The 26,247-nt window shown below is 42.9% G+C and overlaps 1 protein-coding gene across 2 annotated transcripts in view; it reads right to left on the reverse strand.

Moving 5' to 3' along the window:
• LOC139556260 (sodium/potassium-transporting ATPase subunit beta-1-interacting protein 2) overlaps nt 1-26,247 on the reverse strand; it is a 173,437-nt gene that overhangs the window by 19,572 nt on the left and 127,618 nt on the right. For both annotated transcript variants that reach the window (XM_071369988.1, XM_071369989.1), the window contains one exon: nt 9,074-9,274. In XM_071369988.1, the coding sequence (XP_071226089.1) occupies nt 9,074-9,274 (201 nt within the window). The remainder of the gene's footprint in view (nt 1-9,073; nt 9,275-26,247) is intronic.

The following is a 26,247-nucleotide window of genomic DNA, read 5'->3' on the forward strand; positions in this document are numbered from 1 at the left end:
AAAGGTCATATTTATTAAGTAATTCCCTAAAGCAATTATTCATAATGATCGTTAATGATGTTATATGTCCTGTTTGGTTGCCCTACTATTTCTAGAGAATCCAAAGAGATAACAATCAATCAATGAGAGAGCTCTTTACCAGGAGAGAGCTCTTTTACTTCAGGATAGCTGTTGCACAGTCTCAGTGGTACCAAACCAAATAATCAGATATAAGGCAGAAGGCTTTGCTTCCTCTGAGATTACTGTGATTCTCCAACTACACACATCAGACCCAATTTTCCACTTTCACAATTGTGAAGGCACTTAACTGTTGGGGAGAATGAGTTGCTTTTTGACATGGCAGTGTAACAGCACAATAAACACATGGTTGGTGCTTTCCTCCCACTCTCTTCAAGCACACAGAGATGTTTGTGAAGTGTTTGACAATGATTCCACTCATACAGTTTCCCATCTCCTTTATACATCTGAGACAGACATCAAAAGTCTCACCAGCCAGGCCAAACATACCATGGCCAAATAGGACTGAATGCAGAAATCGCTTCCTTTATAGCATGCCTTTTATCGTTTGCTGTGCACTCCTGTTGGCAAAGAGTCCATATTGAAACAGGAATAGGCTGGTTACGTGACATGGTTGTTGCATGTATGTTGACTGACAGAAGGTTGCGGTGGAATGACCTTTACTGGGTTTTTGCACTGGTTGGTAACTCACACAGGAGAGAACTATTTGTTCTCATTTTCACTGGTCATGGTTACAGGGACGGGCAACTGGAAGCACCATCCCCCTTTTGTAGGCGCACTGACCAATTTCAACAACACATTTTAGAACTCAGTCGAGGTCTCAACTTATTGTTGAGCGTTAGAATAATAATTGGAAATTTGGTTGTGCATCAGCAGTCACTTAATTATCCCATGTCCGCATTTGTTTTTGGGGATTGGTAAATTAATCTAGCGGCCAGCTAGAGTTCTGTTTTTTTGTGGCCCCCACCCCATCAAAGTTGCCCATTCCTGATCTAGACCATTAAAGGTACATTCCATAATATCCTTCTACATTGATGCTGCTTCCACCCACACCCACACATGACTACAGTAATGAATTGATGGATGTGACCCAAGGTGGGTTAGATAATGTCCTTTACCTCTGGCAAAGCATCTCAAAATACACAACTCTGCTTAATTGGTTCTGGTCTTATTGGCTAACCTTATTGGCTTTGCAGAGATACTTTTCCATCACTTGACAATCACTATGTGGCCATTGTCCAGGCATTGATTGTTTGCTGTAAAAGCCAACTATATGAGCTTGGAGCAGAATTGCTCTTTGTTTACTATAATACATCCAGACATCTCTCCATTGATCTTGCCAAAATACTGTTTGAATACCAACCCGGCATATTGCCCCTCTATAATGTACTGAGCCCTGAGAGCCTTCAGTAGATGCTTGCTCTGTATACTGAGCCTAAAGTCTCCAAATGAATGGCACGCCAGCTAATATCGGCCTGAGAAGATGGTAAAGCTACAGTAATGCTAGTTTTGACCTCAATATGTGCCTGAGTATCTGTGTATTTCTAATTGTAAAGTGTAACGCACCTATGTGAAGCTTGATAACTTGTCTGACAACAGAAAAATCTATCTCACATCTTTCCCCTAAATAGGAGGGTCATGGTGATAAATAAGCCATTTGGTGCTTAGCTTGCGTGACTTCTTGCTAATTGTTCATGTGACCTCCCAAAGCCCTCAAGAAGTAATGGTTATTTTATAACACGTCAAATAACATGGGCAGGGTCAAATAGGCAGGGTCAAATAGGCAGGGTCAAATGCCTTCTTAACACTAAGCGGAATATCTTAACATAATGCTACAGTAAACATTAGGAACATGTTTATTCCCTAACTGTATCCCCAGAGAACATGTGCTTTCTGTAACTAGAGCTCCACAAAATACAGCCCATACAGTATCAACACACTGTATCTTCATCATACACATACAGTACTTCATACACCAAGGCTGTTTGTGATTCAGCACAACACATTACAGTATATCTCTATTGTGAGAGTGGAGAGCTTACAAATAATATGCCCTTTGTCAAAACACACGCGGCTGAGCTAAACATCACCACAGCATGTCCTACATGTCACAATGATAGACAGCCATTTCTTTTTACTCTGACGATGTTGTGTCGTGACCGAGGCTGTACGCTGCTACTAACAGCGTCAGTGTCACTACAATGCTTTCCCAATGATGGCCGAGCCCCAGCAGCACCAGTGCAGTGCTATCTCTCCACTTTGTGCCCTGGTAATAATCAGCTCAGTGGGGTGGAGGCAGACTCATCATGTCCAGCTCCGTGATATGGACGTTGGGGGGGGGGGGCTCTCGTCATTAAAGCAGTGGAATGAAACACTGTGCCCTCGCAGCTCGCAGGGTCCCATCAAGCACCGTCCCGTATCATTTCTGACATTTGAAAAATAGGCGCCCGCCTTTTCGCCGCCAATCTCGCTCTCTCTCTGGCTTATCAGATGAGAAGCTCTGACACGTCAGAGATCCTGACAATATCAGCCCTCCTGTCACTGAGCCCAGGTCCACGCCGTTATTCCACAACAACAAACCCTTCTCACAGAGAGAGGACGAGGACAGGGGTGGGCCAGGAGAGAGAGACACAGAGAAACAGGCTTTGAATAAGAACAGAGAGAGAGATTGAAAGGGACCTGAGATTGATACTGAAGCCTCTCTGATAACAACGTTGTGAGCCAGACTGACGGGTGTCTGCTGAATTATTTGCTGAGCATGACTCTGTTTCAACACAACAATTAGTCTAAGATTGCAATTCTGTGCGGCCATGGTCTCTGTGTGGGTCTTTAGGGACTGACATGTAATGAGGCAAATTGATTCACTTCCCTCAGGGTGTTGGCCACTGTCAAAGCTGATTCATTTTACTCCAGGGGCTAAAGCATTCACTATTCACAGAACTGACAGCATAAAAAATAGCTTTCTATACATGCACAGGCATGAAACAAGTGTAGTCTTTGGGGAAGAAAAACAGATTGTCAAAAGATGTGGCAATTTGAGCAAAGCACCTATCCTGGCTAAATGAACTGGATTCATCTATCACTGTGGCCTTTGCTTTTTGTTTAATTCGTATACTTCGAGATTCAATCAGAGACTTGGAAGATTTGGAAGGCAAAGTGTTTTTCCTTCACCAGTGCATCAAAGGAACAGATTCCTCCACCATGACTGATACCTCCTCCAATCCTCTTAAAATGACTTGACCAAATTGGCCTTAGTGTTTGCTTTATATTACCCAGAGCCCAGCCGCCAGGTCTTCAATAGTGATTTCTTTACAGATACCCATCTTTCCATTCTGTTATCCGCGCCAGACACAGCTTTGAACAATAGCCATTGAAATGAACATTGGAGGCAGTGAGAGAGAGGGAGGTTCAGGTGCAGAATAGAAATGAATGTCTGAAGACAGAAAGACAAGGAGAGAGAGAAAATTTCTCATCCCATCATGACAGAAATGCCAAACCACAGGAAAATAAATTAAAATTAAAATGGTGGGATCATATGGAGAATAAAACTAGCAAGATATTTCCACTACTCTGTGAATAGATCACAACAGTAAAGCAGCAATGGCATTGTTTAAACACTTGGAGGTCATGCTAATTAATCAACAGGGTAAATAATATTGCAAAGAGCTCGACTATTAACCAGGCAAATACTAAACAAGGGGTCTTTCACAGTGCCTGAGTGATGGGTGAATGTATTATACGTATGGGTATGCCGTGCGTCCCTTTAATCTTGTAGCTAATGGACCCAGGCCTAAGCTCTTCTACAAACAATTACACTCACATTCAAAGACCCACTCTGAATACCTAACAAAATACACTGCAACAGTACTGTCAGAGGGCACTATGTAATTAAACAAGGTGTGATTCATTACAAGTGTCATTAAAAATATTCTCATAAGCACATCACCATAGCTATGTTTAATAGTCTCATTCATTAAAGTGTCTCTCCTGGCCGTGGGCTCAGAATGCCTGTTGTCTGTCTATACGGGTTAGAGGATGTGATGGAGTAGAGGGGCCTGTGGACTCCAACAGCTGTCTCCTACAGTAAGAGCTGTCTCCTCCAGTGTGTGTGTGTGTGTGTGTGTGTGTGTGTGTGTGTGTGTGTGTGTGTGTGTGTGTGTGTGTGTGTGTGTGTGTGTGTGTGTGTGTGTGTGTGTGTGTGTGTGTGTGCGTCTGTGTGCGTCTGTGTGTGCGTCTGTGTGTGAGTCTGTGAGATGTCACTCTGGATATGGGAGCATGGGCATAATTGTAAAGTTAACATTTGACAGTAAGTGGTACTAGCCAGGAGTTCAGCCTGCTACATATACTGTAGTCCTATGGCACCTGTCATAGGAAGCACCCATCAATGACAAGTTAGCTCTTCTGTACAGACCCAGTCCCCTTACGGCTCTATGAAGCTCTGCCTTTACTGTATATGTGCAACTTTTAGTAGCCGCTATACAGCAGCACTGTCTGGCATTGACTCTCACATTTCCTATCAGGGTTACTCAAACCATGTCATTGTCCAAATGCAGTCAATGCACATGTTTTAAATAGAATAGTTAGTCATAGCTTTAGAGCCTCATCATTCCACAGCTAACAACTTTGTTAGAGTGAACGTGGATCCTCTTCTGATTCATGACCTTCCACGACTGGCTGTTCTTAGAGAAACCGGCCGCAGACCTCTGAGGCATCAGCCATGCTACTGTATGCCGGACACAGCTCATTTAGCCGCTCATCCAGCCATGTGAGCTGGCCGCCCCTCTCTCTCTCCCCCCTCTCCCCCAGGCTCTCCCCTAGACCCCAGTAGTGTGGTGGCGTTTGCTGGAGCCCTTTGCTGTGGCTCTGTGCACTGCCTTGCCGCTCTGCTTCTCTCTCTCTCTCTCTCTCTCTCCCAGTGTGAAGGAAGAACAGAGAAATCTGCCTGGCAACACAGCAACGTCTTCCTGCACTCATCTCCCAGAGGTTGATTGCAGATAATGATTGACAAGCAGCCGTTCTTATAGACAAAACAATTATCATAGTAGCAAAGCTAGTGAAAAAGTGGTTGGTTGTTCAGAGACCTACAGTATACAGTATTTGTTTGCATACAGTATTACTGTACTGTATATTTCTCTGGTAAACTGTGATGGTTTCTGTACAGTAACAGTTTTGTTTTCCACCATGATGCTATCTTCTCCTCAATGCTTACATCACAATAATAGGTTCATGCAGCAGATGATGGTGCATAGCAAAATGGCCGGACCTCGCCACAGTGCGGTGGCCAAGGTGAGACAGAGGACATCCATAGTGTTAACCATCATCAGTGGTTCAACTCCCACTCAGTGCTGTGTGATTACACTCCCAGAGCATGGTGGACCACTGCTGAGCTGAAGAACACAGTCAAGAGTATGTTTACTGATATGAGATTCTCAGTACTTTTCCCTCCGATTCCCTCGGGAACATTAACACATTATCCATAGATAATAACATTCTAGGCTGGTGGGAACAAAGTGTAATTGTAGATGGGATGTGGAGAAAGAGCAGTGAGACACCACAGTTTCACCGAATCTCACAACCCCAGAGCTGAAAATAACATATGGTCCCTCAGCTAAGTGCCATCTAACCCAACAGTCTCATGTTGACAGTGTCACAGTGACCCCACCGCAAACAGCTTGGGCTGGCTTTATTACACTACTCCGGTAAAAGGTCACTGCGCCAATAAACATCTTAATTATCTACCGTAGCTACCGGCCTGTCTGTCTGATGTTGATAGCAAAACAAAGTCCTTCAGAGTTTCAATCAGACAAAGACAAGGAGGACTGTAGGAGAGGAGAGAACAGTGGAGTAGTAACATAAAAAGATCCTCCACTGATTCCAATTCTCTCTCAGTCTCATCCACTGCAGGCTTCTCATTACGACACAACTCTATTTAATTACTTTGAGACGGAGGCTTCCTCATGGCGTAATGATGCGTACAGCCATACTAATGTCTAGGCTGGTTGTAAATGAACGGATTAGGCCCCTACATCAATTCTCCGCTTTGAGGGAAACCTCATTAGCACAAGGTGCTGCTCTGTTGCTCTGATGTTAAAAAAGACAGTAATAGAAAAACAATGAGACTTAGGGAACAACGTCTTCCGTCAGAGACGAGGTAGATGTTAAAAAATGGTGGGTACGTGCATGACAAGGAAATGACAACACTCTCTCTGTGATGCTTCCTCTCTAATCCTTGTAATTATCTCTGTATGAGACCTGAGCAGGACGAAAAGAAGGAGTTCATCATTTTGGTTCACACAGGGAGGCCCTTTCATTGTGGACCATTTTCATAGATATTACTGAATTAGGTTAACCCATGTTATTTTCATTAATAAATATGAGATAATAAATTATTACTCGGGTACTTTGTCCCTGTCAAATGACTGTACTTCAATGAAAGAAGAGGGACAACCAAAAGTTGCAGATCAATTTTGTTCTTGTCTGGCAGAGGGGGAAGGAGAGAACAGGAGAACAGGAGAAGAGAGGGAGGGTGCTTGTCTCTGCAGTTATCAGATCAAAGAGCCACTCATTCAGTTTGGGGGAAAGATAATGAACCAGTCATTTCTAGCCCTGAAATTCTCATGTGAGGAAACAAAGCCATTCATTATCCATCAGAGGTGCTGGGGAAAATTGACATTGTTGCCTCATGCTGCCAGACACAATTAAACAGTCTTCCATCCATGTCAAACGTCTGAGATAGGAGGAGTGTGTTTTGGATGCTTATTGTGAATTTTTCTCAGCCCAATTTTGAAGTCTGCCGCTAAGACTTCCAGTGCCACCACACAAAGCCGTTTCCAGAGTTTTGGGGGTAATTTGGCAAATTGATTCTAGATTCGTCCCAATGCTTTCCACTAAGCTAATAAAAAGCTACTTAAAGACAACAACAATAAAAATGCATTATGGCAACATTGGATAGGTATTATGGGAATACCGGTATGCGTAATGCTGTGCTAATGTTTGTATATGATTTGCATAATTTATAGTAGCTGCTGGACACTGTGGCCAGGTTTTGCTCATTGCTATCAGTCATACTGACAAAGCATGACACACCACTTCCCAAATGACTCCACTGCAGAGACTAGTGCTCTGAGAGGACCAAGAACAACTCTCAGCTCTAGCTTTTAGTTTATATAAGAGAGCATAACACACTTTGGCCATTAGTTTTAATATTAAACTTTTAAAAATGTTTTGGTCTCTCTCCAAGCACATTTTAGTATTTGAAATAAGATGGTTAAGCAATGACAAAAGTGATGTCGGTAGCAGTATAAGATGGCACCGAAATATCAGAAAGAATTATCAAACCATTGTAGTATTATTGGGCTCCATGCAGTCCTTTAAATCAGCCCTAGCTCCGCTCATTCGGCTAAAAGTTTCTGCTGACACAGACACCCGTCTTTCCCCTTCGATGTTTCAGGGAGAACTTAACTCAATCATTGTCATATTGATCCTGGCACCCGACATTCTCCTGACACCATACCAGTGGAACAGCTCCTGTGTTTAGGAGACTAAGCGTTATTGAACTTGCAATAACTCCAACCATTTTCTACATAATATCTGACAGGTTCTAAGCATATTTCTCACTGGTGTTTGGAATTGTGTTATGTGTCCATTCTACTGTATCGCAAGAGAGATTGGAGGAACAGGTGGTGGAATATACTGTAGACTCAATGCACAGACCTTGTTCGATGTTACTGTAATGCAATTGTACTACAGTAGACAAAGCATATGACTGGCGAAAGGGATATGATCATCCACCTTCTCCCGATTGTTCTTAATCAAAACAATCTAAACATAAAATGTAATTGTTTTTTAATTAAAAACAGTGGTTAGGAAAATCTATAAATGTTTGTTTCATCCTATCAAGTGTTAGGTTCATGACTGAAAAAGATTCCAATGTGAAGAGTAAAATACATTGAGATCTAACTTATAAACCCGAGAAGTAGCCCTGAAATCCAATCCAAAATAGGTTGCACAGTGTCAGTTGGGAGCTGATAGAGTTTGAGAATAGTTCTAAATCCAGGCAGATAAAGTATCGGATGGTTAGCTGGGTAGAACGCTCAGTCTTTAACACACTGGGAGAGAGAACATTTTCTCTTGGGATCTATCTATGGGGAACCTTGCCATGATCATTTACACAGCAGCAACACCACACTCTTTTTCATTAACACATTCCCCTAATTACACGCCATACATTAAGTCATTATGAAATATACTGGTGCATTGTGGGAATTTCCCACTCACACTGCGAGCCTGGGGACTATAATTACGAATGGCGGGAGAGAGAGAAAAAAATAAAGATACACTGGGGACGGTTTTCCCTACACACACACACACACACACACTCACACGCACATGCACCTACCCACCCACACACACACATGCACCCCCCCCCCCCCCACCCCACACACACACACACACGCACTGTACGAGAACGGAGGGAAAACCAATCATCAATAAGGGAATTGCGTTTCCCTTGCTATCCCCCTGGGATGGCCCACTGCCAAGCCACTAAAAGCTGCCGCCAAGCCTAAGAGTTATTTTTCCCCTTGACTATTTTCTGCGTTATAATATTGCCGCAAGACCATTAGTCACTAAAGTAGTAGGCAGCTATTAATACGAGACAAAATAATGCAGCTCAGGTCTTGCTTGCCTGCTCGCTAAGCACTGCCTTATTAGGGTTGTGTTTCACATCACATTGGCATGTCTCAGCATTGATGACCGTGCACACGACTAACTCCTTCATCCATCATAACACAGGTAGACAGCCTCACTAAACTGAAACCAAGATGAACATTTCTGAGCAGAATGCCATGGTTCACCATAGCCCAAATATAAAAGCCTTTTCATGTGAAACAAGGTCACTGTACAGGGCATGTAGAACTTCAACAAAAAGAGTCCCACATGCCCAAAGCCTAGCGCTGTCCATCCCATTCTCTTGCTGAGATGAGATGAGCTGAGCTGAGAGGGAGGGTAGTGGGTAGCAGCCCGACACAAACAGCCAGAGACCTACTATACTTACAGCCAGGAGGATCTGCAGGGAGCTGTGGGCCACCTCCACATACTGGTACTCCAGCAGACAGCCTGCGATGCTGATGTAGCGGTGGTCCTCCGGGGCCCAGGACGGAGGGGGGGTGACCGGGGTCACCCTGCAGCCTGGACCGTTCTCCATCCACCAGGACCGGTGCATGGACATGTTGAAGGTCATGATCAGGTCACTGTCCTGCAGGCAGAAACAATAGAGAGAGCTATTTTATATAGAGTAGAAATGATAGAAGTATCGAGGATAGCTACAATAGATGTTCTATTGTAGGTGTTTAGCTAAGTCCTGATTGCTTTAACCAGCCAGCGGTGGAGTCAGTGCAATTATGTGCCCAAGCTAATGCAAGATTACACATCTGTCTGCCAGTGATTTAACAGCGTAGGTCAATCACCCAGCGGTCCACAATATTGTAATCAAGATAAAAATGTGTTCATTGGCATGGAACAATGGCTAAAAGGGTGAAAAACCTCCCCTCTGTGACTTCTCTATGCTACCCATTTCCTACTCTTTAAAAAGGGTGCATAGTCTGGAGGAGATTGAGATTCTTATTTAATTCAATGTGTATTTTACTTTCAACAATGAGCTCATTTCTGACCTTTGTTTTTAAGAATCATCTTTCATTCTGAAGTGGGAAAAGCTTTGTACTACTGCTACTTTGGCAGTATTTCATCATGAGTCATGTTAAAAGCTTTGCTTAACATTTTGCAACACAATTATTTATTCTGCCTCTTTACCGGCATCTCAGAAGGCTATTAATTCTGAGCAGAACAAGAGTACACCGTGAGTAAAACTAAGCCAACATACATTTAGCTTTTGAATGCCATTTATTTTACAATCAACTGGCAGAAGAAATCCCATTTCTCAAATCCCAGCGCTAGCAATCCAACTGCTGGCGTACAAAAAGCACTTATGACACCCCAGGTCATTTGAGTCAACGCCAGCTATCCAAGCTGAGGATAATTCTAGTGGGTATTGAGAGAGAAGTGTGCATGCACACATCCTAAATCCAACTATAACAAATGAAGAGGGAATAAAACAAAATCCATCCATCTCATACAGTGGGGAGAACAAGTATTTGATACACTGCCGATTTTGCAGGTTTTCCTACTTACAAAGCATGTAGAGGTCTGTCATTTTTATCATAGGTACACTTCAACTGTGAGAGACGGAATCTAAAACAAAAATCCAGAAAATCACATTGTATGATTTTTAAGTAATTAATTTGCATTTTATTGCATGACATAAGTATTTGATCACCTACCAACCAGTAAGAATTCCGGCTCTCACAGACCTGTTAGTTTTTCTTTAAGAAGCCCTCCTGTTCTCCACTCATTACCTGTATTAACTGCACCTGTTTGAACTCGTTACCTGTATAAAAGACACCTGTCCACACACTCAATCAAACAGACTCCAACCTCTCCACAATGGCCAAGACCAGAGAGCTGTGTAAGGACATCAGGGATAAATTGTAGACCTGTACAAGGCTGGGATGGGCTACAGGACAATAGCCAAGCAGCTTGGTGAGAAGGCAACAACTGTTGGCACAATTATTAGAAAATGGAAGAAGTTCAAGATGACGGTCAATCACCCTCGGTCTGGGGCTCCATGCAAGATCTCACCTCGTGGGGCATCAATGATCATGAGGAATGTGAGGGATCAGCCCAGAACTACACGGCAGGACCTGGTCAATGACCTGAAGAGAGCTGGGACCACAGTCTCAAAGAAAACCATTAGTAACACACTACGCCGTCATGGATTAAAATCCTGCAGCGCACGCAAGGTCCCCCTGCTCAAGCCAGCGCATGTCCAGGCCCGTCTGAAGTTTGCCAATGACCATCTGGATGATCCAGAGGAGGAATGGGAGAAGGTCATGTGGTCTGATGAGACAAAAATAGAGCTTTTTGCTCTAAACTCCACTCGCCGTGTTTGGAGGAATAGAAGGATGAGTACAACCCCAAGAACACCATCCCAACCGTGAAGCATGGAGGTGGAAACATCATTCTTTGGGGATGCTTTTCTGCAAAGGGGACAGGACGACTGCACCGTATTGAGGGGAGGATGGATGGGGCCATGTATCGCGAGATCTTGACCAACAACCTCCTTCCCTCAGTAAGAGCATTGAAGATGGGTCGTGGCTGGGTCTTCCAGCATGACAACGACCCGAAACACACAGCCAGGGCAACTAAGGAGTGGCTCCATAAGAAGCATCTCAAGGTCCTGGAGTGGCCTAGCCAGTCTCCAGACCTGAACCCAATAGAAAATCTTTGGAGGGAGCCGAAAGTCCGTATTGCCCAGCGACAGCCCCGAAACCTGAAGGATCTGGAGAAGGTCTGTATGGAGGAGTGGGCCAAAATCCCTGCTGCAGTGTGTGCAAACCTGGTCAAGAACTACAGGAAACGTATGATCTCTGTAATTGCAAACTAAGGTTTCTGTACCAAATATTCAGTTCTGCTTTTCTGATGTATCAAATACTTATGTCATGCAATAAAATGCAAATTAATTACTTAAAAATCATACAATGTGATTTTCTGGATTTTTGTTTTAGATTCCGTCTCTCACAGTTGAAGTGTACCTATGATAAAAATTACAGACCTCTACATGCTTTGTAAGTAGGAAAACCTGCAAAATTGTCAGTGTATCAAATACTTGTTCTCCCCACTGTAAATGGTACTTCTAGCTCTCAAACCTCTACCCGGTTCTTACGCCTACGAACGCATGACTGAATATATTCGATTCGCGCATTATCACCCTCTGCTCAATAGACTCCCTAAAGACCTGCATTTTCACATTTCAACTCACAATTCTGAGCACTGCTTAAATCAGACAAGCGTGCCTTCCAGCCCAACATTTGCCATTGCCTGCTGCGCAGTGTATCGGTTATTTTAGCATAAAACCTTGGTATTTGGTACAGAGACAAGCATTCCCTTTCACTTACAAAGCCAAGTAACACCACCCACTTGTCTTTCTTCCAAACAACACTTATCAACCAGCTCTCACTTGTCTTTCTTCCAAACAACACTTATCAACCAGCTCTCACTTGTCTTTCGTCCAAACAACACTTATCAACCAGCTCCCACTTGTCTTTCATCCAAACAACACTTATCAACCAGCTCCCACTTTTCTTTCATCCAAACAACACTTATCAACCAGCTCCCACTTTTCTTTCATCCAAACAACACTTATCAACCAGCTCCCACTTTTCTTTCATCCAAACAACACTTATCAACCAGCTCCCACTTTTCTTTCTTCCACTTCCAAACAACACTTATCAACCAGCTCCCACATTTCTTTCGTCCAAACAACACTTATCAACCAGCTCCCACATTTCTTTCTTCCAAACAACACTTATCAACCAGCTCCCACATTTCTTTCGTCCAAACAACACTTATCAACCAGCTCCCACATTTCTTTCGTCCAAACAACACTTATCAACCAGCTCCCACTTATCTTTTCTCCTGCTCTCAGAATGAATCACCCAGGGGATTGGGGTCAGTGGCATTATTGCATATGAAGATCTATCATTCCTCTGCTTCTAGAAATGGTGCGCGTGTTTGTCCACAAAGGATGTGGGTGTTGCGATTAACTGCTTTTAATTCATCTTGAAATACACATCAGGCAGAGATGTTTTGTTGGATCCTTGCCAAACAACACACCCACAGCATAATTTTTGTCTGCTTGTGTGTCTCATTGAGGAGTGGATATTGATGGAGCAGGCTCCCCAATACAATCAGAAGCACAAGGTCTCATCCAACACAGGTTCAGTGCCAGACTGCTCAAATGTTCCAGGTTGTAATTACATTAAAACCTACAAAGTGGACAAAGAAATACATGAAATGCCTGAAATTAAAGCTGGAATCCATAGCAGTAAAACTGTCATGTCTGTTTACAAAATTACAACAAGCAAGATGTTACTTCAAACAACAAACACAGCTTTTTCCCCTCTGATATCCTTGCACCCTTGTACATTTTTTTTTATCATGATGCTGGAGGCTCATTTCCTCAAAACATTTTTATTTATGTATATATATTTTTTATTTCACCTTTATTTAACCAGGTAGACCAGTTGAGAACAAGTTCTCATTTACAACTGCAACCTGGCCAAGATAAAGCATAAAGATAAAGCAGTGCGACAAAAACAACAACACGGAGTTACACATGGAATAAACAAACGTACAGTCAATAACACAATAGAAAAAGTCTATGTACAGTGTATGCAAATGTAGTAAGATTAGGGAGGTAAGGCAATAAATTGGCCATAAAGGCGAAATAATTACAATTTAGCATTAAAACTGGAGTGATAGATGTGCAGATGATGATGTGCAAAACATAAACAATAACAAATGCTGTTGCGCCTATCGTGGAGATCAGTTTTATTGAAAAAACTATTCCGGCCTCCAGGGTGGCGCAGCGGTCTAAGGCACTGCATTGCATTACAGACCCAGGTTCGATCCCAGGCTCTGTCTGCGACCGGGAAACCTATGATGCGGCGCACAATTGGCCCAGCATCGTCCGGGTTAGGGGAGGGATTGGCCGGCCGGGATGTCTTTGTCCCATCGCGCTCTAGCGACTCCCTGTGGTGGGCAGGCGCATGCACGCTGACTTCGGTCGCCAACTGTATGGTGTTTCTTCCGACACATTGGTGCGGCTGGCTTCCGGGTTAAGCGAGCAGTGCCAAGAAGCAGTGCGGCTTGCCAGGGTTGTGTTTCGGAGGACGCATGGCTCTTGACCATCGCCTCTCCCGAGTCCGTACCGGAGTTGCAGCGATGGGACTAAGACTGTTTTGGACTACTAATTGGATATCACGAAATTGTGGAGAAAAAAGGGGTAGAAAATGTAAATAAATATCAAACTCTTTCAACTGCTCATAACTTTACCCACCACTATACCACAATGGCCTACTGGTATGTGAAATATTAGGTACTGTTGGCCTAAATCTACTAGCTGGACTAGCATACCCGTGCCTGTCCCCTAGCACAGACCCAGCTCAGTGTGACAGGTGTGTTCTCATGCCTCCTCGTATGAAGACAGACAAGTGGAAAATAAAGAGTGCTAGATGTGGAGAGAATGAGAGGAGGGCCAGGTTGCTGCTGTCTACCTCTCTGTGTCTCCCTGCCTATGTATCTGCTGTAATGAACGTCAGTCGTGTGGACAAACACTATCCATCACCAGTCAAATTGCGGAGAGAAGGAGTGGTGAGCGTACAGCTGCAGTAGTACAGGGATGCCTGCCTTACTAGCAAACACCGTTCCATTACCCTTTGACTGACTGTTGGTGTGGCTCAGCATCATTTTGGAACCAGTACAATGACAGCGTGAGAGGTGGGTGTTATTGAGGGTGGACTAGTTGTTATTAAATAGTAAGGTGATGTTGATGTCTGGTCTTTTCTTGATGCAATCAATGGTTGACAGGAGTTGTTGTCGTCTTTCAGAATTGTTTAAGACTACCGAGAAACACTCGGTGTGACACTGATTTAGCCCACTGCAGTAAATTAAGTACTGTACAACAAAAATGAAGTCACCAGGGAACACAAACATTTTTAATAATTGAAAATCAGTCATATGCAGTATCTAAAATCTCTAGGAACAAAGGCAATTATTAAAGAAGATGCATGGATACCATTGAACGTTACTTTGCCGTCTCTGTCCCTGTGGGTTCCATTTGTAGAGCTTTGTACTGTATCGTTGTATCATCAGACAGAAAATCCTTAGAAAGCCAGAATCAATTCAATCAATTTAAATGGGCTACAACTGCTTAAATATGACATTGATTGAGCATCAAAAGCACTGACACTACAAAGGCCAAAACAAATTGGATGGATACACTTCTATGAGAGTGGCAGTTATGTTGTTGATATATTTTAGACACCACCAGTACATTCCTGCAGGAGTACTTTCAAGATCTATAAACATGCTTAGCTAGCCCTGGCCAGGGGGATTTTCTTTCTGAACACAAAATGGGGGCAGTCACACTGCTAAGTACAACAGACAGCTATGAACGAGTTGCCTGGATACCCAAACTCCTTCCTCCAGCCAAACGCTACTTCACGCCCATGGACGTTAGTTTCTTCTCCCCAATGAGTCTGGATCTGAGTACCTGCCTGACGATTTCATTTACACAAAGACATTTTAACCGTTCTGATTGGTCCCAGAAACCGTTGGATTGGGCCAGAGCCAGAACAAACGTGGATTAAGCACCGTTTTGAAAATGTGCCATTAGCTTTGACACTATCAATCAATCAATCAAATGTTTATTTGTCACATACACATGGTTAGCAGATGTTAATGCGAGTGTAGCGAAATGCTTGTGCTTCTAGTTCCGACAGTGCAGTAATAACCAACGAGTAATCTAACCTAACAATTTCACAACAACTACCTTATACACACAAGTGTAAAGGGATGAAGAATATGTACATAAAAATATATGAATGAGTGATGGTACAGAACGGCATAGGCAAGATGCAGTAGATGGTATAGAGTACAGTATATACATATGAGATGAGTAATGTAGGGTATGTAAACATATAAAAGTGGCATTGTTTAAAGTGGCTAGTGATACATGTATTACATAAAGATGGCAAGATGCTGTAGATGGTATAGAGTACAGTATATACATATGAGATGAGTAATGTAGGGTATGTAACATTATATTAAGTGGCATTGTTTAAAACCTCTACCGCTTCTCTCTCCCGGATCCGGGATCCTCCTCATCAAAAAAGCTGACTAGCATAGCCTAGCCTAACGCGACAGGGATATCATATAATATAATTTCATGAAATCACAAGTCCAATACAGCAAATGAAAGATAAACATCTTGTGAATCCAGCCATCATTTCCGATTTTTAAAATGTTTTACAGCGAAAACACAATATATATTTATATTAGCTCACCACAATAGCCAAACACACAACGCCATGTTTTCACCATGTTTCCACCGCAAAGGTAGCTTTCACAAAACCCACAATTAGAGATAAAATGAATCACTAACCTTTGAACAACTTCATCAGATGACAGTCTTATAACATCATGTTATACAATACATTTATGTTTTGTTCGAAAATGTGCATATTTGAGGTATAAATCGTAGTTTTACATTGCAGCCACCATCACAAATAGCACCAAAACAGCCAGAATAATTACAGAGAGCAACGTGAAATACATAAATACTCATCATAAAACATTTATGAAAAATACATGGTGTACAGCAAATGAAAGATAAACATCTTGTGAATCCAGCCAATATTTCCAGCCAAGATTTTTTAAGTGTTTTACAGCGAAAACATAATATATATTTATATTAGCTCACCACAATAGCCAAACACACAATGACATTTATTCACCGCAAAGGTAGCTTTCACAAAACCCACAAATAGAAATAAAATGAATCACTAACCTTGAACAACTTCATCAGATGACAGTCTTATAACATCATGTTATACAATACATTTATGTTTTGTTTGAAAATGTGCATATTTAGAGGTACAAATCCTGGTTTTACATTGTGAATACGTAGCCTGATGCACCAAATTGTCCGGAGATATTTTGGACAGTCACGTAATCTAACCAAAGAACTCATCATAAACTTTACTAAAAAATACATGTTGTACAGCAAATGAAAGATACACTGGTTCTTAATGCAACCGCTGTGTTAGATTTTAAAAAATAACTTTAGTACAACATACAGCATGCAATATTGTGAGACAGCGCTCACCAATTCTCCGCCTTGTTGGAGCCAACACAAACCACAAAAATACAAAATAACATCATAAATATTCTCTTACTTTTGATGATCTTCCATCAGAATGTTGTGCAAGGAGTCCTAGTTCCAGAATAAATCGTTGTTTTGTTTTAGAATGTCCATTTCTTCTGTCGAATTAGCAACTTTGGCTAGCCATGTGGAGGGCACATGTCCAAGAAATCTTTGCGCCTGGAACGAAAAATTCCAAAATTCCCAATAAACGTCGAATAAACTGGTCAAACTCGGTTGAAAATCCTACTTTATGATGTTTTTCTCATATGTATCCAATAAAATCAGAGCCGGAGCATTTCGTCGTGTATACCTAACGCTTTTCAGAAGACAATGTGAGGTTCCCTGGTGTGCAGTTGAATACTGACAAAAGAGCGGACCTGTCACTCCAAAAGCTCTCATTCGGTCTCACATCAAGCTAGACACCCCATTCAACATTCTACTGCCTGTTGACATCTAGTGGAAGGCGTATGAAGTGCATACAGATCCATAAATATAAGCCAGTTGAATAGGCAGGCCCTGACACAGTGCCCCATTTTCAGAATTTTCACTTCCTGTTTGGAAGTTTGCTGCCAAATGAGTTCTGTTTTACTCACAGATATAATTCAAACAGTTTTAGAAACTTCAGAGTGTTTTCTATCCAATAGTAATAATAATATGCATATTGTATGATCTAGAACAGAGTACGAGGCCGTTTAATTTGGGCACGATTTTTTTTCCAAAGTGAAAACAGCGCCCCCTATCTTATGGCTGAAGGGGCAGTATTGAGTAGCTTGGATGAAAGGTGCCCATTGTAAACGACCACTTCCTCAGTCTCAGTTGCTAATATATGCATATTATTATTAGTATTGGATAGAAAACACTCTAAAGTTTCTAAAACTGTTTGAATTAAGTCTGTGAGATTAACAGAACTCATATGGCAGGCAAAAACCTGAGAAGTTCCACTTCCTGTTTGTATTTTTTCTGTGGGTGCCATATTTTCAACCAAGCTCTTATTCAAAATACAGAGACATATGGATGAGTTTTCACTTCCTACGGCTTCCACTAGATGTCAGCAGTCAATAGAACTAAGTCTGATGACTCTAATGTGAAGGGGGGTCGAAGGAGACAGAATTTAGTATGAGGTGCCATGAGGTGACCATGCATTCAACAGGCGCGTTCATGTTCTGTTCCAGCTCTGTTCCATCTCTCAATTGAAGTCGATTTAGTTCTCCGGTTGGAACGTTATTCAAGATGTATGTTAAAAACATCCTAATGATTGATTATGTACTTAGTTTGAAATGTTTCTTCGACCGGTAATATCACTTTTTGAAGTTTTCGTCCGATATAACGCTGACCAGAATTAGCGTTTGGATATGTAAACCAGACGCGCTAACAAAAGAAGGTATTTGGACATAAATAACTGATTTTTTCGAACAAAACAAACATTTATTGTGGACCTGGGATTTCTGGTGTGCTTTCTGATGTAGATCATCAAAGGTAAGGGAATATTTATCATATATTTTCTTGTTTATGTTGACGCCATCTTTGCGGCTGTGGTGTTTTACTTTTGAGCGTCGTCTCAGATTATAGTGTGGGTTTCTTTTTCAGTAAAGTTTTTTTGAAATATGACACAGCGGTTGCATTAAGGAGAGGTATATCTATAATTCCATGTGTATAACTTGTATTATCATCTATATTTATGATGAGTATTTCTGTTGAAACGACGTGGCTATGCAAAGTCTTGATGTTTTTGCAACTAGTGAATCTAGTCGCCTCAATGTAAACTTAGATTTTTTTATATAAATATGAATTTAATCAAACAAAACATGCATGTATTGTGTAACATGAAGTCCTATGAGTGTCATCTGATGAAAATAATCGAAGGTTAGTGATTAATTTTATCTCTATTCTGGTTTTTGTGAAGCTATCTTTAGCTGGAAAAAATGGCTGTGATTATTGTGGTTTTGTGGTAACCTAACATAATCGTTTGTAGTGCTTTCGCTGAAAAGCCTATTTGAAATCGGACACTTTGGTGGGATTAACTACAAGATTACCTTTAAAATGATATAAGACACATGAATGTCTGAGGAATTTTAATTATGAGATTTCTGTTTTTTGAATTTGGCACTTCGACTGGCTGTTGTCATATCGATCCCGTTAATGGGACTTCAGCCATAAGAAGTTTTAAAGTGGCTAGTGATACATTTTTTACATACATTTTTCCATTATTGAAGTGGCTGGAATTGAGTCAGTATGTTGGCAGCAGCTACTCAATGTTAGTGGTGGCTGTTTAACAGTCTGATGGCCTTGAGATAAAAGCTGTTTTTCAGTCTCTCGGTCCCTGCTTTGATGCACCTGTACTGACCTCGCCTTCTGGATGATAGCGGGCTCAACAGGCAGTGGCTCGGGTGGTGTTGTCCTTGATGATCTTTATGGCCTTCCTGTGATATCGGGTGGTGTAGGTGTCCTGGAGGGCAGGTAGTTTGCCCCCGGTGATGCGTTGTGCAGACCTCACAACCCTCTGGAGAGCCTTACGGTTGTGGGCGGAGCAGTTGCCGTACCAGGCGGTGATACAGCCCGACAGGATGCTCTTGATTGTGCATCTGTAAAAGTTTGTGAGTGCTTTTGGTGACAAGCCGAATTTCTTCAGCCTCACCAAGCTGTCTGTGTGGGTGGACCAATTCAGTTTGTCCGTGATGTGTACGCCGAGGAACTTAAAACGTACTACCCTCTCCACTACTGTCCCGTCGATGTGGATAGAGGGGTGCTCCCTCTGCTGTTTCCTGAAGTCCACGATCATCTCCTTTGTTTTGTTGACGTTGAGTGTGAGGTTATTTTCCTGACACCACACTCCGAGGGCCCTCACCTCCTCCCTGTAGGCCGTCTCGTCGTTGTTGGTAATCAAGCTTACCACTGTAGTGTCGTCTGCAAACTTGATGATTGAGTTGGAGGCGTGCATGGCCACACAGTCGTGGGTGAACAGGGAGTACAGGAGAGGGCTCAGAACGCACCCTTGTGGGGCCCCAGTGTTGAGGATCAGCGGGGTGGAGATGTTGTTACCTACCCTCACCACCTGGGGGCGGCCCGTCAGGAAGTCCAGTACCCAGTTGCACAGGGCGAGGTCGAGACCCAGGGTCTCGAGCTTGATGACGAGTTTGGAGGGTACTATAGTGTTAAATGCTTAGCTGTAGTCGATGAACAGCATTCTCACATAGGTATTCCTCTTGTCTAGATGGGTTAGGGCAGTGTGCAGTGTGGTTGCGATTGTGTCGTCTGTGGACCTATTGGAGCAGTGAGCAAATTGGAGTGGGTCTAGGGTGTCAGGTAGGGTGGAGGTGATATGGTCCTTGACTAGTCTCTCAAAGCACTTCATGATGACGGAAGTGAGTGCTACAGGGCGGTAGTCGTTTAGTTCAGTTACTTTAGCTTTCTTGGGAACAGGAACAATGGTGGCCCTCCTGAAGCATGTGGGAACAGCAGACTGGGATAAGGATTGATTGAATATGTCCGTAAACACACCAGCCAGCTGGTCTGCGCATGCTCTGAGGACGCGGCTGGGGATGCCGTCTGGGCCTGCAGCCTTGCGAGGGTTAACACGTTTAAATGTTTTACTCAAGTCGGCTGCAGTGAAGGAGAGTCCACAGGTTTTGGTAGCGGGCCGTGTCAGTGGCACTGTATTGTCCTCAATGCGAGCAAAGAAGTTGTTTAGTCTGTCTGGGAGCAAGACATCCTGGTCCGCGACGGCCTGTTTTCTTTTTGTAATCCGTGATTGACTGTAGAACCTGCCACATACCTCTTGTGTCTGAGCCGTTGAATTGCGACTCTACTTTGTCTCTATACTGACGCTTAGCTTGTTTGATTGCCTTGCGGAGGGAATAGCTACACTGTTTGTATTCGGCCATGTTTCCGGTTACCTTGCCCTGGTTAAAAGCAGTGGTTCGCGCCATCAATCCACGGTTTCTGGTTTGGGAATGTTTTAATAGTTGCTGTGGGTACAACATCGCCAATGCACTCGCTCACCGAATCAGCGTATTCGTCAATGTTGTTGTTTGACGCAGTGCGGAACATATCCCAATCCACGTGATCGAAGCAATCTTGAAGCGTGGAATCAGATTGGTCGGACCAGCGTTGAACAGACCTGAGAGCGGGAGCTTCCTGTTTTAGTCTCTGTCTATAGGCTGGGAGCAACAAAATGGAGTCGTGGCCAGATTTTCCAAAAGGAGGGCGGGGGAGGGCCTTATATGCGTCACGGAGGTTAGAATAACAATGATCTAGGGTTTTACCAGCCCTGGTAGCACAATCGATATGCTGATAGAATTTAGGGAGTCTTGTTTTCAGATTAGCCTTGTTAAAATCCCCAGCTACAATGAATGCAGCCTCAGGATATGTGGTTTCCAGTTTACATAGAGTCAAATAAAGTTTGTTCAGGGCCATCGATGTGTCTGCTTGGGGGGGAATATATGCGGCTGTGATTATAATCGAAGAGAATTCTCTTGGTAGATAATGCGGTCGACATTTGATTGTGAGGAATTCTAAGTCAGGTGAACAGAAGGACTTGAGTTCCTGTATGTTGTTATGATCACACCACGTCTCGTTAATCATAAGGCATACCCCCCCGCCACTCTTCTTACCAGAAAGATGCTTGTTTCTGTCAGCGCGATGCGTGAAGAAACCGGCTGGCTGTACCGACTCCGATAGCGTGTCTCGAGCGAGCCATGTTTCCGTGAAGCAAAGAACATTACAGTCTCTTATGTCTCTCTGGAATGCTACGCTTGCTCGGATTTCATCAACCTTGTTGTCAAGAGACTGGACATTGGCGAGTAGTATGCTCGGGAGCGGTGCGCAATGTGCCCGTCTCCGGAGCCTGACCAGAAGACCGCTTCGTCTGCTCCTTTTACGGCGACGTTGTTTTGGTTCGCCGGCTGGGATCCGATCCATTGTCCTGGTTGGTGGGCAAAACAGAGGATCCGCTTCAGGAAAGTCGTATTCCTGGTCGTAATGATGGTGAGTTGACATTGCTTTTATTTTCAGTAGTTCCTCCCGACTGTATGTAATAAAACCTAAGATTACCTGGGGTACCAATGTAAGAAATAACACGTAATGTAACGTCCTGACCAGAGTTATTATGTGTTTTGCTTGTTTAGTGTTGGTCAGGACGTGAGCTGGGTGGGAATTCTATGTTGTGTGTCTAGTTTGTCTGTTTCTATGTCCAGCCTAATATGGTTCTCAATCAGAGGCAGATGGTAATCGTTGTCCCTGATTGAGAATCATATATAGGAGGCTTGTTTTGTGTTGGGATTTTGTGGGTGTTTGTTTCCTGTCTCTGTGATTGTCTGCACCAGATAGGTCTGTCTCGGTTTTTGCACATTTGTTATTTTGTATTGTTGTTTGTAGTGTTTCACTTGTTCTTCATTAAACATGTTTAACACTAGCCGCGCTGCACTTTGGTCCTCTCCTTCACCCCTGGAAGAAAACCGTTACACGTAAAAAAAAAAAAAATACTGCATAGTTTCCTAGGAACGCGAAGCGAGGCGGCCATCTCTGTCGGCGCCGGAAGTCAGACTTGTTCGAGAGGGAATGATAACTATCTATATGATTTGTAAGAGAAGATCCAATCGATGATTATTTTGTTTTGTACAAAACCCTCATTTTGACGTCACCACAAAGGACTTCAATGATGGCAGTCTCAGACTGAAGTATGTAGCGGACATAGAACAGGGGAAGAATTCAGTTTGAGTCGTCAGGCAAATGAAAGAGACACAGAAGGACTAGGGAACATTTCTCATTCTTTTCATGGTAGCAGGGGTCAAAATTCCCTGTAGAACGCAGGAAGAGATCAAGAGATCAGCTTTTCTGTCTTTTAAGACATCAATCCAAACTCTAGAGGACTGTTCTGAGACTGTTCTGACAACACTAACAGGAAGGATACGCATACTCTCTCTCCTCTCACAACATGCTGATTTACAACTGAATACCTATCAAAGCCTGCATGAAGTACTGTATGTGGTAGGAAAAAAACATTCATACCATTTAAATACCACTAAACAAGTGTGTCTTTGAATTGAATTTATGGCACTCACAGGAGTTTGCTATGTACTGCATAAGTACCCGCTCTATAGGAATGTTCCAACCTAGGAGTGACTCACTGTAATCAGAAATAGAGATTGTCATTGAGAGAAAGCAATCTGAAGTTATTTGAGAAAGGATCAAGATGGAAAACAATCATCAGCAAACAAGTTGAAAAAATCTGCTTTTGTCAGTCCGATGAGAAGTACATGCTGAACCAATGGCTGATAACAATGAATAGGCTGATTGTGTTACAAGGAGAACCAACAGAATACTCTGAAATAGATAGGGAAATAAATGTATAGTTTAGCAATAGAATACCTGTGTTTCCCATTGATTACAATTTTTCCTATTCAGAGAAAGTCTACGTTTAAAACAAAGAATCTAAGCATGTGCCAAATTGCTTTTATGCTACATTAATTGCACCATGGAAAAATTCATTATTTCAGTGTGAACTATAAGAATACTGAGGCTTAGCTGATAATGAGGATGGAATAGGAGAGTGTTCTGTGTCAACAGAGACACTTACAGCAGGGCTACACACACTGTCAAGCACCTCATATCCAAGAAATATCCAAGAAATCCAGTTATCCTTTAATAACCTCCCAGAACACACAATGAATGAGACCACACAAATACGCAGTTACATTACTTGACATATAATTTGTCTACACTAATTATAACAGCATCATCCACATGTGGCTGTCTCAGTCATAACATATGTTGAGCTGGACATTGGTCCTCAACTTCCAAACTGTACTCTTGTTTTGTTTGGGATTTCGGGTGGTGTCGAGCAATTACTGTTACAGAGGCTAGAGAGAGGCCAGGGAGAGGCTGGGGAAAGGGGGCAGAGAGAGGCCAGGGAGAGGCTGGGGGAAGGGGGCAGAGAGAGGGGCAGGGAGAGGCTGGGGGAAGGGGGCAGAGAGAGGGGCAGGGAGAGGCTGGGGAAAGGGGCAGCTGGGCCCCGTCTAAAGACTGGGGTCTCTAATTGCCTGTCGAGGGATGTGTCAGAACAAACACATCAGGGGGTCAGCAATAACCATCTATACCAAACAACTATCTATAGTACTACACAGTCCACGTGTTGTCATGTGTCAACCTTTGATATCCGTTGCAACATCGGTGAGAATGTCTGTGTAAGTTGATAAACCTATTCACCAGAATGTGTAGGCCTACTTGTTTTGAATGAGTGAGTAGTGAGGAGTTGGTTCAGAAGAATGTTTGAGGATAATTTGGAATGATGTATAACACATAGTAAACATTAACTTCAACACACTGAGTATTACTCATCAGTACAACATCTCCCCTCACTCACTCAGACTTCACTTTTCAACTCCTGTCCACGTATAGTACAATGCATAATGCATAGACTGTATGTCCCCTTTCTAACTGTCATCCACGAAAGCAGAGTGATCCTTGAAAATCTGTCTCCCTCTCCGATGGCTTATACCTCGGGTTCAGATCCTCAGAGCTTCCCCCCTCATCGGACCGTGAGGTTATCTGAGACTCCGGCCCCTTCATCATCCACAATGGATTCTACAGCTGGCTCGGGTCCATCGGGCCCCACCGCCCTTCGGTCCTCGAGGGGTTTGCTAAACTACTCGAGGCAAAAGAACGTCCGGACCTTCTCAGCCATTGCACCAGCTGTCGTCATTGACGGTTCATGGGGCAAAAACCCTGTGCTATCCTGGAGCGTGAGTTAGGACATTAAAAGGCTGCTTCCGAATGTTCTACGAAAGCAGCCGGGAGCTGACGCTGTTGTCATGTGGGGTGAAACGATATTAGGAGGACTAGCTCAGAACTGCTGAAAATTGATTTTAAAGAACTGATTCTAGCACTGAACATTTTCTAAAAGCGGCAAATTATTTCAGGTCTGGTACCATCGTTGGGCCGCGGATGTGAACGACTCAGCAGGCTACTAGCATTACACACCTGGCTAAAAGATTAGTGTAGCTCTGTTGGAATAACTTTTATAGATAACTTTGACACCCTCTGGAAACAGAAGATACTCTACAGGAATGAGAGTCCATCCAAATCATCTTGGCTCCAAGACTTTGTCCATGCATTTAAAGGCTGCATTGAGACAATGACTTATTAATGACCCAAGCCCAGCTCAGATTGTAACTGACAATTAACCTGTAAGTCTATGTCATCGTTTTTTTGTTTGAATTGTTTATGTGTTCGCTATGCGGGGGAAATGATAAGACAAGCAGAACTACATGGCTAAGAACTGTTGTAACGGGGATTATTATCGTAGCAACACACCTTTGGAGTGAAGGCAATCCCGCACTGTGTTAGCTAAGTTTTCATGTCTTCGGGTGTAATTCGTAAAGGTTGAAGTGTGTATGTTAGGATGGTAACATAATAATTAAGGATGATGCGTGAATTCATGCCAGGAATAATAAGTGTGAAGTTTTTGATTTCCTCCCTTCTGTAATAAGCAGCCAATGAGGTATTTTTCCTTTATTCATGTGTTTAATCTGATACTGTTAAAGCTCCGGGCTAAACTGTTTATGTATGTAAGCACTTCAGAGTTATATCAAGCCAATAAGTCACTCGTAAGACAAGTTGTAAGAGAGTGTGCTTAACTGTATTTTCATTTACTTTATTGTTCTCACTGAAGGTGATAATTCTGACTAAAACTACAGAATAAAGCCTCCAGTTAAATCAAGGAACGGTTGTGCTCGTGGTTACTGGAGGAAGCTACAGTGAGAACTCACTGCTCTTTACGAGCAAAAGAGAAAGAAGAATCTCACCCAGCTGTAAAACGTCTACAAGATTCCCAAGTCCTGGTAGTCCCTGTCATCTGCCAGATAACAGTTTTGCACCTACCTGCAACCTAAGAATACAATTACTGAGGATAATAGCGGACGATAATGCCACTCCAATTTGCCATATCTTCAATCTAACCTACAAGAAAGTGTGCTCTCAGGTCTGGAGGGAAGCAAGAGTCAAGGGGGGAGAAAAAAAATTGTGTTTGACCAGATACAATACTATTTTACAGTTAAATTGACCAAACTTTCAGCACGCTTATAAGGAAGGGCATTCAACAAGCATGGCACTTACACAAATGACTGATGATCGATTGAGAGAAATTGGTGATAAAAAGATTGTGGGAGCTGTTTTGTTAAGACTTCAGTGCGGCTTTTGACATGATTGATCATAGTCTGCTGCTGTAAACACGTATGTGTTATGCCTTTACACCCCCTGCTATATTGTGGATTATCAGGTTTCAGGTAAGACCCAAGTGCAGACTGTTGCAGTAACAATGTTTATTGCAACAGGCAAACGACAGGTTAAGGCAGGCAGGGGTCGATAATCCAGAGTAGTGGGGCCGAGGTACAGGTCGGCAGGCAGGCCCA

This window comes from Salvelinus alpinus, chromosome 27 (assembly GCF_045679555.1).
Source record: "Salvelinus alpinus chromosome 27, SLU_Salpinus.1, whole genome shotgun sequence".
Classification (NCBI taxonomy): Eukaryota; Metazoa; Chordata; class Actinopteri; order Salmoniformes; family Salmonidae; genus Salvelinus; species Salvelinus alpinus.